The sequence below is a fragment of the Lithobates pipiens genome, unplaced genomic scaffold (genome assembly GCF_037356315.1).
Source record: "Lithobates pipiens isolate NorthernLeopardFrog02 unplaced genomic scaffold, aLitPip1_a1.2 Scaffold_1, whole genome shotgun sequence".
NCBI lineage: Eukaryota > Metazoa > Chordata > Amphibia > Anura > Ranidae > Lithobates > Lithobates pipiens.
Window position 1 is genome coordinate 4,195,457 of NW_027507685.1, and position 16,497 is coordinate 4,211,953.

General features: G+C 44.0%; 1 protein-coding gene across 1 annotated transcript in view; it reads right to left on the reverse strand.

Moving 5' to 3' along the window:
- LOC143964466 (ubiquitin carboxyl-terminal hydrolase 12-like) overlaps positions 1 to 16,497 on the reverse strand; it is a 77,780-nt gene that overhangs the window by 23,757 nt on the left and 37,526 nt on the right. Inside the window, exon 4 of the mRNA XM_077474338.1 lies at positions 4,372 to 4,598. Within this exon, the coding sequence (XP_077330464.1) occupies positions 4,372 to 4,598 (227 nt within the window). The remainder of the gene's footprint in view (positions 1 to 4,371; positions 4,599 to 16,497) is intronic.

Consider the following 16,497-nt stretch of genomic DNA (forward strand, 5'->3'; position numbering starts at 1 on the left):
AAAAGAAAAAAAAAAAAACCTTGTCTCTTAAAATGATGCACAATCTTAAGGAACACCGTTCTAAAATGTAAAAACTAAACTAGAGTGCAGTAAAATCCAGGCACATATGACACCCAGTGTTAAGCCGCGTACACACGGGCGGATTGTATGGCCTACTTAGTCCGCCGAAACACATTTCAGCGGACAGTCCGCTCGTGTGTGGGCTTCAGCGGACTTTTTCAGCGTGCAGTCTGGCGTACTAAGTATTTCGGAATTTCCGTAATTCTGTCCGTCATACTTTGGTTTCAGCGGACAATCCACTCGTGAGTAGGCTAGTTCGACGGACTAAGAATGGCGCATGCTCAGAAAGGATTTACACGGCGGAAGGGTGCTTTGCTGTGTATTGGACTTCCCATTTCTAGTCCTGTCGTACGTGCTGTACACGTCATCGCGCAAGCTTTCAACGGACTGTTTGTGCATCCGTGTGTGGTCAAGTCCGTTCATTCGAAAGTATGACGGACTGTCCGTCGGATTGTATGACGGACTAAGTAGGCCATACAATCCGCCCGTGTGTACGCGGCTTAAGAGTGATTTATTCCTCCAAAGCAAATACAACCTTTGCACACTAGTATGCCAAATTTTCTCTTCTCCCTTACTCAGGTAATGTGACCCCCCAGTGCTGATGGAGACGAGCATTGGAGGGGTAAACAAGGATGTTGTGCAGGTGCCCAATGTCCTCCCTAGTAACAGATGACATCATAGGTTTATAGGATACCAATAGTTAGAAGGTTGTAATGGTGTGGCTTTGTGTAACTAAAAGGCAGGATTCGCCCACGCACTAGCTTGTATACAATTTTTGGCCAATTTTTAAGTAATTTGCTAAAGCACTACTGAAGAAACCTGAAAGCACCACAGGGTGAAAAAGGCTGCTCTATAGTGTGTACTTGTCTCAATCCAGAGCACTAAGTGTTATTTTTGTCTGCTGCTTCATTCCTCTGCTACCTGCATGAGTCACTTCTGACAAGTTTTCCTGATTGCACCACTTTTGGGCAACAGTGGTCTCAAAGGAAGAAGACTCAGCAGGATTCCTCAGTTGCAAGAATAACGTAAAAAGCCAGAGTGAATTTGCTCAAATGCATAATGACAAGCCACAATGACTCTGAGAGACTGTCCTTTTGGCAGACGAGACAAAAAACTGAAGCTTTCACATAAGTCACATAAGCTTTATGTTCACAGATTGAAAAAAAAAAAAAAAAAAAAAAAGACCTGATATGCAGTCTGGAGAAAGCACTCGTCAAACCTGAGCCAACTGGAGCAGTTTGCTCAAGTAGAGTGGGACAGACTATCTGTTGGCAGGTGCAGAGGCTCAGCGAGAACTACAGGAATTACTTGTTAGCAGGGATTCTCTCTAACGGTTGTACAACAAAATATTCGGTTATATCGACCCACCAATTTTGTCCATGCAATTTTTTTGCAATTTGTTTTCTACTTGAAATAAATTTGTTAAAATAATTTGTTGAATCAAAAATTAAGCAAAGTCAGATTTTTATTAGATTTGGAACAATAATGGATGCCAATTACATTTGCAACAAAATTGGGATTTTCTATTTCATGGAAAGGTATCAAAAATGTTGTTCACCTCATAGCTATAACGGGCATTACACCAATGCAGCTTGAAAAAGCTTAGTACAGATTCTTTTTTTTTTTTTTTTTTTTAACGGAGCTAAAATACAATCAATTACCGTATCTATCAGCGTATAACACGCACCCCAAGTTTAGGAGGGAATTTTAAGAAAAAGAAAATACATTTAAATGCCCATCAATGCAGCCTTGTCAGTGTCATTTGCAGACTTGCATTGCAGCCTTGTCAGTCGTTTGCCGTTTAAAAATGGCGCCCGTAGTTCTCGGCTGCTTTCGGCTTTCCGAAAGCTACCGAGAACGGCCGAAGATAGCTGAGTGCGGCCGAGCGCAGCCGAAAATACACGGAAGCTGCAGAGAACGGCAGAAAGAGGTAGCAACAGCAGGGGATCGGCGTATAACACGCACCCCCGATTTCAGGGGGGGAAAAGTGCGTGTTATACGTCGATAAATACGGTAACTGTAATGTGCCTATACACTCAGGCACATAAACAAGCGCCATGCATTCTTCAGTTAAAAAAAAAAATAATATGCATGCAAGTGCACACAGATGTGTGCAAATGCTCATTTGTATATTGTGCAGAACGAGAGAATACATTTGCGTGAAAATGCACAAAAGCATATAAGCAAAAATGCGTAAATATATACAAAGAAATTATGTCTGAAAAAGTAGATGTTCAAACAGGAGTGTCATGTGTAAGAGGCCTTACAGTGTTAAAAAACTATCTATCAAAGTAAACAACCTGATAGTCAAGAGCATATTGAGAAGCTAGCATTCAAGAAATTATTGAAACATTCTAGTTCAGCTTAGGCTCTGAACCAGGGAGCTAATAAAAAAATAAAAAATAAAAAAAAAGCTACTACTAGAGAGCCTCGGAAAGAATTGCGATAACAGTGATGGCGAACCTTGGCATCCCAGATGTTCTGGAATTACATTTACCATGATGCTCATGCACGCTGCAGCGTAGTTGAGCATCATGGGAAATGTAGTTCCAAAACATCTTAGCTGCCAAGGTATGCCATCAATGGTATATAACAAAGTCCTTTGCGATATCATGGATAACCCTATTCATGAAATGGTTTATTGTTTGAATTCATTTATCCATGAGCTACATTGAACCAATAAGCTGCAATCCATACTCTCAAACAAACCCCGTATCCCCCAAAGAAGCGGTGATTGAAGGATAAGGTCCCCTTTAGTAATAGGTTACACCCATATCCAAAGTGTAACCTATAACTAAAGCAGCAGCCCTCCACCACCCATCTTGCCTATCCCCTGATCCCCCATTATGACAGATGGTGGGAGATTCTCTCCCAACAACAGCTGTCACTATTTAAAAACAGTGTGGCCATGTGGGGTTTTGCTCACACAGTTGCATCATTTATTCACAGACTTCTGTGAATGAGTGCACCATAGGCCCTGTCTACTGTGGCAGGCTTTGCGGTTCTCAATGAACTGCGAGGGGGCTGGTAAGCGCTCTTGTAGTTCAATGATTCTTCCTGGAAGTCAGTAACTGTTGGCCCTAAGGCTGGGTTCACACTGCTGCGGCTATGAGAACCGGATGTGATTCACACCGCACTGCAGTGCAAATCACATCCGATCTCTGTGCGATGCGAGTTCAGCCATACAGATGGCACAGGACCCTTTTTTTGGTCCGCAGCAGAATCGGATCGCATGGGTGTTCACACAATGCGATCCGATTCCTGTCCGAGTTTGCAGATCGCACTGCGATATGCGAACTGATCTGGGGGTGTCATTAACATTTCACTGACACTCCCAGCAGTTCGCATAGGGCAGTGTGAACTGCCGCCAGGAGGCATGTGATGCGGGAACCCGCCGCGGATTTGCGGCGTGCCCGCATCGCTGCTATGTGAACCCAGCCTTACTGGTGGTACGGGAAGACTGCTGTACTGAGAGGCTGCAGGAGCCAGATTTTGCACCTGCGAGAAAGAAAAAATAAATGCACTTTTATTACCTGCAAAAAAATATATAAATAAATAAAAAGCATTTATTTTTTGTTTTCAAAAGTAAACGTATCTTTTAATCTACTAGAGCCAGCATTAATAGTCCATATTTTGAATGCTTTCAGTATTCACATTCTCTTCCAGGCTGGAGAAAGGGACAATAAACTACAAGTACAGTGACATCACCTCAGCTGTGCAACTACAAGCTCCTCTGCTGCGGTGGTAAACAAGACCCATCGTTTTTTTTCATGCAGATTCCGGTGAATGAGTGACTCGGCTGTGTGGGTGGAGCCATGCACAGTTGTACAGATTTTTAATTTGATAAGAGGGAGAAGAATCCTTGGCTACTGTAAGAGGGCATGGCGGTTGCACACCCTAACCATTGTTCATGTGACATCCTATATATGGGTATAACATGAAACATGCTAACAAAAGGTGGAGTTAGCCTTTAACTGAATTACTTACCAACAACTATTTCCCATGGATTCTGATGATCTGACTTCCAGGATTTTCAGACTGAAATTCTACATTATGGAGAAGACTGAACCACCTTCTGGTTTAGCAGAAGACGTGAAACACCTTGTACAGGAGGAGTAGGTTGTATCCAGAAACATCTCAAAAGGTGGTTGGGCTGATCCTATGAAACTATATAATCTTTCATTTCAATGATTATGTTGTTTCCAACTATTAACTCCTGTTTCTCTAAGAGCTCACAGAAATAGATCTTTCACATTGTACACCAAAGCCCACTGCATGGGCCATCACAGTTTAGTACTGTCAGTAACTTACAGTTTCACAGTTAAGACATCTGGTTTCATTGGTTAGAGTTCCCTGGAAGATCTCGTGAACCCAGGTGAGGTCAGGCTTGTCAGGTTCCTGGAGCTCCAGGCTCCCATTCTGCAGCTTGCCATTCTGGGTCTCCTGTTTCTTCTCCTCTTGCAGCAGGTCAGCAATAGTGTTAAGAAGGTAGTTTAGAAATTCATGAGCATCCTGTTGCATGTAGTTGTCAAACAGTTCTGTACAAACAAATAAACAATTGTTCAAAACCAGGTTACATTCTTTTATCAATTGGGGTTATCAGCAAAATTGCCAAACCAATATCACAGCTTTATAACTGTATTTCAAATGTAAATAAATTCAACCATGTCATGATCTAAGCTTACCATCTCATGTGAATCATTAACCACTACAATACAGGGCACTTTCACCCCCTTCCTTCCCAGCCCAATTTTCAGCTTTCATCGCTCTCGCACTTTCAATGACAATTGCGCGGTCATGCTACACTGTACCCAAATGAAATTTTTATCATTTTGTTCGCACAAATAGAGCTTTATTTTGGTGGTATTTATTCACGACTCCATTTTTTATTTTTTGCGATATAAGCGCAAAAAAGCGGAAATTTGGAAAAAAAAACAATATTTTCTTTTTTCCATTTTAAAAGAAATCCAATAAAATCAAATTTTGTTATAAATTTAAGCCAAAATGTATTCTGCTACATGTTTTTGGTAAAAAAAATTCCGTTAAGTGTATAATAATTGGTTTGTGTGATCACGGACATATGTACGCAAATGATCATGTACATATGTGTGCAGGTGATCACGTACATATGTGTGCAGATAATCATTGGGACATGTGATTTTAGTGGGACATATGTGGGGGACATGTGTTTTTTTATTTGGGGACATGTGTTTTTTTATTTGGGGACATGTGTGTTTTGGGGACATGTGTGTTGTACACTGTGTGGTGATGTGTGTATTTCACTAGACTGGTGATCAGTTAGTAAAAAGCTGTAAAAACAGCTCATACTCGCTGATCACCAGCCGGCTGCAGCGATCTGCTCTCCTCTCCTCAGCGATTTCTTCTGTGTGAGGAGAGGAGAGCCGATTGCCTATGAACCGGCTGTTTGTTTACATCACATGACGGCCGTGATTGGACACGGCCGTAATGTGATCAGGAGGGCCAATCACAGAGCCCTTCTGCCGATCCGAGATGCGCCGTGTCCGGGTGACACAAGCACATCGGGATCGCGCCGCTGTGCGGGCACGATCTCCCTAATTCTGAAGGACGTTCCTGAACGTCCTATCAGAAGTAGAGATCTCCCACCAGGCCGTATATGTACATTGGCCGGGTGGGAAGTGGTTAAAGAGGAAGTAAACTCTCCCACTCTGATGCTTCTTTTCATTTAGTCCATTATAATAAGTAATTATCAAACTAAAGCCACTGTAATCCAGCCCAAATCGCATATTACTTACCGTTTAAAGAAACTTTAAAAAACTTGTTTCCAGGGGTAAGGCAGCGCCATCTTAAGTATTGTTTTCTAATTCCACAGTGGAGTGTATTTCCGCCCTTACATTGAGCACTTCCTGTACTGTTAACCAAGCCTCGTTCTCAATCCAATGTTTCTATGGCAACCCTGCTTCCCTGTTCATAGCTGACTTGTTTTATTTCATAGTATTTACTTGTGTCTATTGTCTAATGTTTTCCTGTGTCAGTATTATCAGCTTCAGCTGATAAGACTGCAGTAATGGCCAGGTTTACACTGCATGTGATGTCACATGGTCACATGGAGTATAGGAGGAAGCGCCGAATGATTCTGCAGCCTCCTGGGATATCAGTGGTGTGTCCTGATAACAGATAGATAAGCACATAGAGAGTGTGATCGTAAGAGCGTAAATCAGGGGAGATCTGGGCATGCTCAGTGACGTCATTCTAAAGAACAAAAAGGATTACAACAATACTAAGCAAGGAGAGATCTGCAAGCAGTGTTCATTAGGGTTTTTTTATGCCGATTTATTGTGGGGGAGAGTTTACAACCACTTTAAACTGATCACCCCTTTGAAATGCTCTTCATTGTTTGGAAATGCATTATTTACATAAGGTTAGCAAAGCAAGTAATCTGTTTAGTAAAACTGTTCCATGTCTCAGATAACAAGTTTGTATTGCCTAAACACAACCTTTAACTTGCTAAGTTGGGATAGGTGAACGGTTGTTCGGGGGAGATTTGAAAGCCGCCGGAACACAGTTAAAGTCTATGGGACATTAACATGAAAAAGTGTTCATTTTAAAGGCTTATATGCAATTTATTGTCATAAAAAGTGTTTGGGGACCCGGTTCCTGCCCCAGGGGACATGTATCAATGACATTTTTTTTTTTTAAACTGACATTTTTTCAGGAGCTGTGATTTTTTTTTAATGCTTAAAGTAAAATAAAATAAAAAATGAAATATTCCTTTAAATATCGTACCTGGGGGTGTCTATAGTATGCCTATAAAGTGGCGCATTTTCCCCATGTTTAGAACAGCACCACAGCAAAATGAAATTTCTAAAGCAAAAATTGTCATTTAAAACTGATCGCAGCTGTAATGAATTGTCAGGTCTTGGCAATAAAGATAAAACTCATTGAAAAAAAAAAAAAAAAAAAAAAGAAGAAGAGCATGGGGTCCCCCCCAGTCCATCCATTACCAGGCCCTTTGGGTCTGGTATGGTTTTTAAGGGAAACCCTGCACAAAATGAAACAAAAAAAAGCATAGGGGCCCCCCTCAAAATCCATACCAGACCCTTATCCAAGCACGCAACCTGGCAGGCCACAGGAAAAGAGGGGGGGAACGAGAGAACGCCCCCCCCGAACCATTCCAGGCCACATGCCCACAACATGGGGAGGGTGCTTTGGGGTAGCCCTCCAAAGCACCTTGTCCCCATGTTGATGGGGACAAGGGCCTCATCCCCACAACCCTTGCCCGGTGGTTGTGGGGGTCTGCAGGTGGGGGGCTTATTGGCCTCCCCCCTGTGCGAAATGGTAACGGAGTACAAATGTACCCCTACCATTTCACAAAAAAAGTGTCAAAATGTTAAAAAACGACAAGACACACCTTAGGGACAGAAGAAAATGAATGGACATTGTGGGAATTTCTTTTTTATAATAAAGGACTTGTCCCCAAGCTGTGTCTTGTCGTTTTTAACATTCGGACATTTTTTTGTGAACTGGTAGGGGTACATTTGTACCCCGTTACCATTTCACACAGGGGGGAGGCCGGGATCTGGGGTCCCCTTGTTAAAGGGGGTTTCCAGATTCCGATAAGGCCCCAGCCCGCAGACCCCCACAACCACGGGCAAGGGTTGTGGGGATGAGGCCATTGTCCCCATCAACATGGGGACAAGGTGCTTTGGGGGGCTTCCCCATTTTGAGGGCATTTGGCCCTCTTTTCCTGTGGCCTGCCAGGTTGTGTGCTCGGATAAGGGTCTGGTATGAATTTTGGGGGAACCCCTACGCAATTTTTAAAAAATTTATGGATTTTTTTTGGGGGGGGGGGCCCTATGCCATTTTTTTTTTTAAATTTGGCGCGGGTTCCCCTTAAATTCCATATCAGACCCGAAGGGCCTGGTATGGATTTTAGGGGGCGCCCCACATTTTTTTTTTCGGGATTCCCCTTAATATTTCAGACCCAATGGACTGGGGGGGATCCCATGCTCTTTTTTTCAATGAGGTTTATCTATATTTCTGACAATTCATTACAGCCGCAATCAGTTTTAAATTACAATTTTTCCTTTAGAATTGTCATTTTGCTGTGACATTGTTCTAAACACAGGAAAAATGTGCTACTTTACAGGCATACTATAGACACCCCCCAGGCATGATATTTAAAAGGAATATTTAATTTTTATTGTTTCACTTTAAGCATTAAAAAAAAATGCCAGTTTAAAAAAAAAAAAATTTGCATTGATACATGTCCCCTGGGGCAGAACCCGGGTCCCCAAAAACCTTTTTATGACAATAACGTGCACATAAGCCTTTAAAATGAGCACTTTTGATTATTCATGTTTGTCTCCCATAGACTTTAACAGTGTTCGCGTGTTCTGATGAATTTTTTGCCTGTTTGGCATGTTCTGGTGCGAACCGAACTTGGGGGGGGGGGGGGGGGTTCGGTCTTCGGCTCATCCCTATTGCCAAGTAATGCTAACAATAAAGACATCAGACTATTTTCTATTTTAAATCCTCTCCTATCCAGTACTGTGGGTTACTCAATGTTCCATTTATAAAAACAATTTCTTAGCACAGTACAAACCTGCTCTGATTTTGTCTGTGCCTTAATGGATGTTTAACAGTTTAATAAGGGTGAGCTACCCAGAGTAGTCAATGCAGCCATCGCCAGTGTTTTAATTTGTACAAAACACATTTCGCCACTAGAGTGCAGTGCTGTACATGAATTCTACTGAATAGATGAACCAACAACCTACATTATGTCATTTACTTGTAACAACAAGTTTAGCCCTCCAGGGAAGAAAATACATTTTTTGAGATTTTAGTTGATTGTATAAATGTACTTAAAGCGGAGGTCCACCCTAAAATGGAACTTCCGCTCATCGGATTCCTCCCCCCCTCCGGCGCCACAATTGGCACCTTTCAGGGGGGAGGGGGGTGCAGTTACCTGGATAATCCAGGTAACTGCACCCACTTCCGAGCTAGCTCTCTGCGGAAAGGGGCGTACATTACGCCCCTTTCCGCAAGTGCCCGCCCCCTTCCGCAAGTGCCCCGCTGCCTGCTGGGAAACACACAGATTCCAGAGGCAGCGGGAACCGTCCTCATTGCGCAGCGCGACTCGCGCATGCGCAGTAGGGAACTGGGAAATGAAGCCGAAAGGCTCCATCTCCTGATTCCCATACCCAAGATGGCGGCGGCAGCACTCGAGTGTCGATCTAGAGATCGGCTTCGGGTGCCGACATCGCGGGCGCGCTGGACAGGTAAGTGTCACTATTTTAAAAGTCAGCAGCTGCAGTATTTGTAGCTGCTGACTTAAAAAAAAAAAAAAAAACGCGGAGTCCCGGCGGACTCCCGCTTTAAAAAAGCTTTAAATTTACTTAATAAAAAACGATTGCCCCCCAAGACCTTCAAGGACCTCTCCATTAGTGATAGAAAAAAAATGAATAATAATAATAATAATGTGAACAACAAAAAATATTATAATAATAAAATATATTTTATGAATTTTTTTTTTTTTTTACAAAAGGTGGAATTTTCTCTTAGACCCCTTTCACACCACACCACCCATAGTGCGGGCGGTAAAACGCCGGATTTGCAGTGCATTTCGGCCGCTAGCGGGGCGCTTTTACCCCCCCCCTAGCGGCCGAGAAAGGGTTAAAACCGCCAGCAATGGCGGCGTTTTGCCGGCAGTATTACAGCGCTGCCCCATTGATTTCAATGGGGAGCAGCGGTGGAGGAGCGGTAAACACACCGCTCCTTCACCGCTCCAAAGAAGCTGCTGGCAGGACTTTTCCCTGACATCCTGCCAGCGCACCGCTGTAGTATGAAAGCCCTCGGAGCTTTCACACTACAGACAATGGTGCTGCTTTTTTAGGGCGGATTGCAGGCGCTATTTCTAACGCTATAGCGCCTGCAAAACGCCCTGGTGTGAAAGGGGTCTTAAAGCGGTTATATACCCAGAACAAAAAAAAACAAAAAAACATATTAGCTCATTATGAAATACTTACCTTAGAACGAAGCCCTGCGCCATCTCCCGGTCACCGCCGAGGGAGCTGACTTTTTGCCTCGGCGATTCTTCTGGGGTTTGCGGCTCCGGTGCTGTGAGTGTCCGGAGCTGCGATGACGTCACTCCCGCGCGTGCCCTCCGTTCTGGCACTATACACCGGACCTTCACTGCACATGCACCGCTGACGTCAGCGGCGGTATGCAAGGCGAATATCTCCTAAACCGTAAACCGTACAGTTGAATAGACATTCAAAAGATCCAATGAAGAAATATGCAAAGCCCTACTGCCTTCAGATGAGAACGGCTGTTCATAAATACTGGTATACGGTGCTAAATTAGTTAAAAAAAAAATATATATATATATTAACCCTTAATATATGTAAAATTATATTATATATATATATATATATATATATATATATATATATATATATATATATATATATATATATATATATATATATATATATATATTTTTTTTTTTTGATCTCCAGTGGTCTGATCTATAAATGACCAGCATAGCACAATGTATTCCATTAACCCTTCAGCTTATTTACCGCAACAGGTTAATTTACAGTAGGTATTCTTTGTCGCAGCAGATGAATGCTTTAACATAGCTTACCACCGATCGTGTTTTATATAGTTGAGTAAAGTTCCGTACCGTACCCTAGCCATATGTAAAAGATATTTAGAATGCTTAGAGGTAATCAGTTGGAAGTGGAAAACATTTCCATAAAATGTCAGTGATTACTGCATAAACAGATTTTTGGAACTAAAGTCACAGGGAGGGGAAATGAGTCATGTAAGAAATGGGTCAAGAAAAGGAGGCGCTGATGTGGATAAAGAGTGCAGAAACTTCAGCTTGTTTAAGAAAAAAAAGAAAAAGAAAAAAAGAATCAGCTTAAAGGTGAATCTGTGGAGGAAAGCATGTTCAAGCTGTACTTACCTTGAATAGATGGTACATCTGGTACAACTGCCTGCATGTGGTCTCCAACCCCCCACCCCCCGTGGAGTGTTCCAGGCCTGAAATTTAGGCTATATTGTAATAGATTTAATGAACCAGCTTCCAGGGTCATTGCTTTGCCCCCTGCTTTTCCTGCCTCGTGAGTATAGACTCCCATCATAGTGATAGCTATCAACAATGATTATATGTGAAGGAGCTGCATATCCATGATGCGCATATCCCCTTCCACCACATCCCGAAAGGTGCTCTATTGCAGTGGTCATCAACCCTGTCCTCGGGGCTCACTAACAGGCCAGGTTTTATGTATTACCTTGGGGAGATGCAGACTAGAATACGGCAATCACTGAGCAGCAAATGATATCACCTGTGATGTATTTCCGTTATCTTGCAAACCTGGCCTATTAGTGGGCCCTGAGGACAGGGTTGATGACTACTGCTCTATTGGATTGAGATCTGGTGAGTGGAGGCTATTGGAGTACAGTGACCTCATTGGCATGTCCAAAAAAACAGTGGTGAGATGATTTGAGCTTTGTGACATGGGGCATTATCCTGCTGGAAGGAGCCATCAGAAAATGGGGACACTGTAGTCATAAAGGAATGGTCAGCAATAATACTCAGGTAGGCCGTGGCATTTAAACGATGCTCTATTGGTACTAAGGGTCCCAAAGTGTGCCAAGAAAATACCCCCCTCCCCCCCACACCATTACACCACCACCACCAGCCTCAACCATTGATACAAGGCAGGATGGATCCAAGCTTTCAGGTTTAAGCCAAATTCTGACCCTACCATCTAAATGTCGGAGCTCAAATCGAAACGCATCAGACCAGGCAACGTTTTTCCAATCTTCTATTGTCCAATTTTTTGTAGCCTAATTTTCCTGTTCTTAACTGACAGGAGTGGCACTCGGTGTGGTCTTCTTCTGCTTCTGTAGCCCATCTGCTTCAAGGTTCAATGTGTTGTGCATTCAGAAATGGTACCTTTCTTGTAACGAGTGGTTATTTGAGTTACTGTTGCCTTTCTATCATGTCAAACCAGTCTGCTCATTCTCCTCTGACCTCAACAAGGCATTTATACCACTGGATATTTTTTTATTTTTCTGACAATTCTCTGTAAACCTGAGCCGTAATTGTGCGTGAAAATCCCAATAAATCAGCAGTTTTTAAAAAACTCAGACCAGCCCGTCTGGCACCAACAACCATGTCACTTTCAAAGTCACTTAAATCCTCTTTTTTTTCCCTCCCATTCTGATGCTCGGTTTGAACTTCAGCAAGTCTTATTCACCACGTCTAGATGCCTAAATGTATTAAGTTGCTGCCATGTGATTGGCTGATTAGCAATTTGTGTTTCCGAGCAATTGAACAGGTGTACTAAATAAAGTGGCTGGTCCTGGTATATTATGTGTAGTTTAGACTTTAAAGCTTCTGTTCCCTAGAAAAGGAGTACAAGATAGCCAATTTACTTTACGCCTATGTTTATCTTCAGTTGTTAAATGATTCATGAATAAGGCCGGGTTCACACTTGTACGACTAAGGCCTCTTTCACACTGACGTCCCGTTCAGGCCCGCCTGTCAGTTTTTTAGGCGGACCTGAACGGGTGCTCCATAGAGGTCTATGGAGCGTCGGATGTCAGCGGTGACATGTCCGCTGACATCCAACCCGCTCCGATCCGAAAAAGTGTAACGGAGGAAAAAGCTATTTTTCCATCCATCTGCGGATCGGATGACGACGGGCACTGCGGTCCGTCGTCATCCGATCTCCCATAGGGGAGAGCGGCGCTGTGACAGGTCCGTCCCTGCACAGTGTGCAGAGACGGAGCTGTCATCTCCCTGCTCAGCGGGGATCGGCGGAGTGATCCCCGCTGAGCAAACGGACATCCACGGGGCGGATCAGAACTGATCCGCCCCGTGTGAAAGGACCCTAAGGCTCCGACATTGGGAGCTCATGTCACATGACATGTGAAAATCAATATTTCCCTACGAGGGCCGTCTTAACTGGTCCGACTTTGAAAATGCTCCCTGCACTACTTTGGTCCTACATTGATCCTACTTCAGCCTATTGAATATCACTGAAGGCTTCCCGATGGCTTCACACAGATACTGCGGCAGAAGGGCACGTACAGGCAGATTAAGGTACCCGTTTGTGGCCCTTTAAGAGATGGCTTGCGGGCGCACACACGTGCCCGCTGGGAGCTCCATGACCGCGGGTCCCGCGGACTCTATGTCCGTGGGGATACCCACGCTCGTCTCACGTTGAGGAAGAACAGGGAGATGGTAATGTAAATAAGCATCTCCCCGTTCTGCCTAATGACAAGACACTGATCTCTGTTCCCTGTTATCGGGAGCGGTGATCAGTGACGTGTAACACACAGCCCCCCCCCCCCACAGTTAGAATCACTTCCTAGGACACACTTAACCCCTACAGCACCACCTAGTGGTTGACCCCTTCACTGCCAGTCACATTTACACAGTAATCAATGCATTTTTAATTGCACTGATCGCTGCATAAATGTGAATGGTCCCAAAATCGTGCCAAAAGTGTCTGATCTGTCCGCCATAATGTCACAGTCACCATAAAAATCACTGATCGCTGCCATTACAATCAATAAACAAACAATCAATAAACGCTTATTGCGATTTTTTTAACCAAGAATATATGTAGAAGAATACGTATCGGCCTACACTGAGGAAAAAAAAAAAAAAGTTTAATATATTTTTTGGGGGATATTTATTATAGCAAAAAGTAGTCTGGGGCTTAAGTGGTTAACTGATCCGGCTTTGGCATACGACTTGTGCTCTAATGATCTTGAAGGGGAACCCCGGCGCCAAATAAAAAAAATTAAAAACGGCATAGGTTCCCCCTCCAAGACCATATCAGGCCCTTTGGTCTGGTATGGATTTAAAGGGGAATCCCCATGCCGAAAAAACTGTGTTTAATAAGGTGGCCCCCAGATCCTGCCCCCCCCCCCCCACCCTATGTGAATGAGTATGGGGGTACATACTCATTCATCTGGGGAAAAAAAGTGTCAATAAAAAAACAAAAACCACACTACACAGTTTCTTAATTTATCAGGCAGCTCCGGGGGTCTCTTCCAACTTTCCCTGCACCGTCCGGTGTCTTCTGTCGAGCTCCTCTGCTATCTTCTGCTCTTTTGCTAGCAGTTGTCCGGTCTTCTCCGTTGTCTTCTTCCCTCTTCTCTTCTTCCGATGTTGACTCAGTGTTCTCTCCCGCTGTAATGCCGTGTGCGCAACAACTTATATAGGCATGGGGCAGGGTCATCTGGTCATGTCATCCGGTGACCCCGTCCCTTGTGCCGTCACAGTCCCATCATGCCCTGGGTGACCAGGTGACCCCGCCCAATGCCTATATAAGTCATTGCGCACCGCGCACACGGCATTACAGTGGGAGAAAACTTTGAGTCAACATCGGAAGAAGAGAAGAGGGAAGAAAACAGCAGAGAAGACTGGACAACCGCTAGCAAAAGAGCGGGCAAAAGAGCAGAAGATAGTGGAGGAGCCTGTCAGATGGCACCGGAGAGCGCAGAGAAGTCGGAAGAGAACCCCGAAGTAGGAAGAGACCCCCGGAGCTGCCCAATTACTTTTAAAATGTGTACAGTGTGTTTTTTTTGGTGACACTTTTTTTCCCCAGGTGAAGGAGTATGGGTACGATGTACCCCCATACTTACTCATTTACATAGGGTGGGGGGCTGGGATCTTGGCAGCGCCTTATTAAAAGGGGGCTCCCAGATTCCGATAAGCCCCCCGCCCACAGACCCCCGACAACCAAAGACCAGGGCTTTCAGGAAGAGGCCCTTGTCCTTATCAATATGGGGACAAGGTGCTTTGGGGTGGGGGGTGCAGGGCCCCCCTGCCCCAAAGCACCAACCCCTCTGATGCTGAGGGCATGTGGCTTGGTATGGTCCAGGAGAGGGGGGAGCTCGTTCACGCCATTTTTTTTTTTTTGGTGTGGGAGTTCACCTTAAGATCCATACCAGACTGAAGGGCCTGGTATCTCCCCTGGGGGGAACCTCACGTACATTTTTTTTTTTTTACGTTTTCGCTGGGTTTCCCCCTCAAGATTCTCAGCACACAAGTCGGATCCTCTTGATCCGACTTCTGATGCGACCTCTATTCAAATCAACGGCCTCCATTGGGAACCACTGATTTTGAATAGAGACGGAGAAACGCAGCCGAGAGCCAGCCCGGAGTAATGTGCATTGAATTCAATGCAAAACGCGGATAAAATCGCATTTTTAACAGCGTTTTTTTCCTGGCATCTGTACTATCTTTGCAGCCCGTTTTTTAAAACGTTCGTGGGCATGTAGCCTAAAAGATGTCTGGAACCACAGCTAGGACGATGCCACTTTGTGTGTCTGTGCTGCTGTCAGTGCTCCATCCAGGGTCTTGCTGGCCGCTAGCCTATTCGCATTCTCCCACACACAAGAAACACCAGCCTGAGCAGCCGGAAGCCAATTCCAGCTCACAGCTCACAACTCAGGAAATAATTCCAAAAATGATTTCCTGAGTGTGGGAGAATGTGAATAGGCTAGCAGCCAGCCATCCCTGGATGGAGCACTGACAGCAGCACAGACACACAAAGTGGCATCGTCCTAGCTGTGGTTCCAGACATCTTTAAGGGTCTTGGAGAGACCGGTTTGCCTGTGCTAGGTGAGACTGCTTTTTAGTAGTTACGGATAGCTGGTAAGCAGGCTACTTACTCACTTGGGTGTGGAGTTGGATGCGCATTCTTTGGAGGATCTTTCACGATTTTTTACAATTTGTGACCGTTATATCACATGGATGGATGTTTGTTTTTCTCTTAACTCATGGACTGATATTTTCACTGGGATTCTGCATTTGTTTTCCTTTTACATATTTAATTTCAATTGAAAAATTTGTCATGCTGTTATCTTATTAGCGCTGCACTCACCTCACCTTATATTATCACTCTCTCATATTATAATATATACATACACACATATATATATATATATATATATATATATACACATACACACACACAAACACATACATACACACACACACACACATATATATACACATACACACACACATTTAATCGGTGTATAACACGCACTTTTTTCCCCTTAAAATGAGGGGAAAATTGTGGGTGTGTGTGTTATACGCCGATCCCCCGCCGATTGTGAGCCTGTGGGCGGCTTTTGGCCGAGTGGTTGAAAGCCGCCAAGAATGGCCGAAAACAGGACATCCGGCTCTGTATCTCGCCAGTGCCATTTTTAAATGGCAAAGCTGAAAAGGACACTGACAAGGCTGCATTGATGGGCATTTAAATGCAAGTTTTTTTTCCTTAAACTTCTCTCCTAAACTTGGGGTGCGTGTTATACGCCGATAAATATCTATATATACACACACATGCACACTGTATAAATGTCACTGGCAGGGAAGGGGTTAACACTAGGGGGCGATCAAGGAGTTAACTGTGTTCCCTT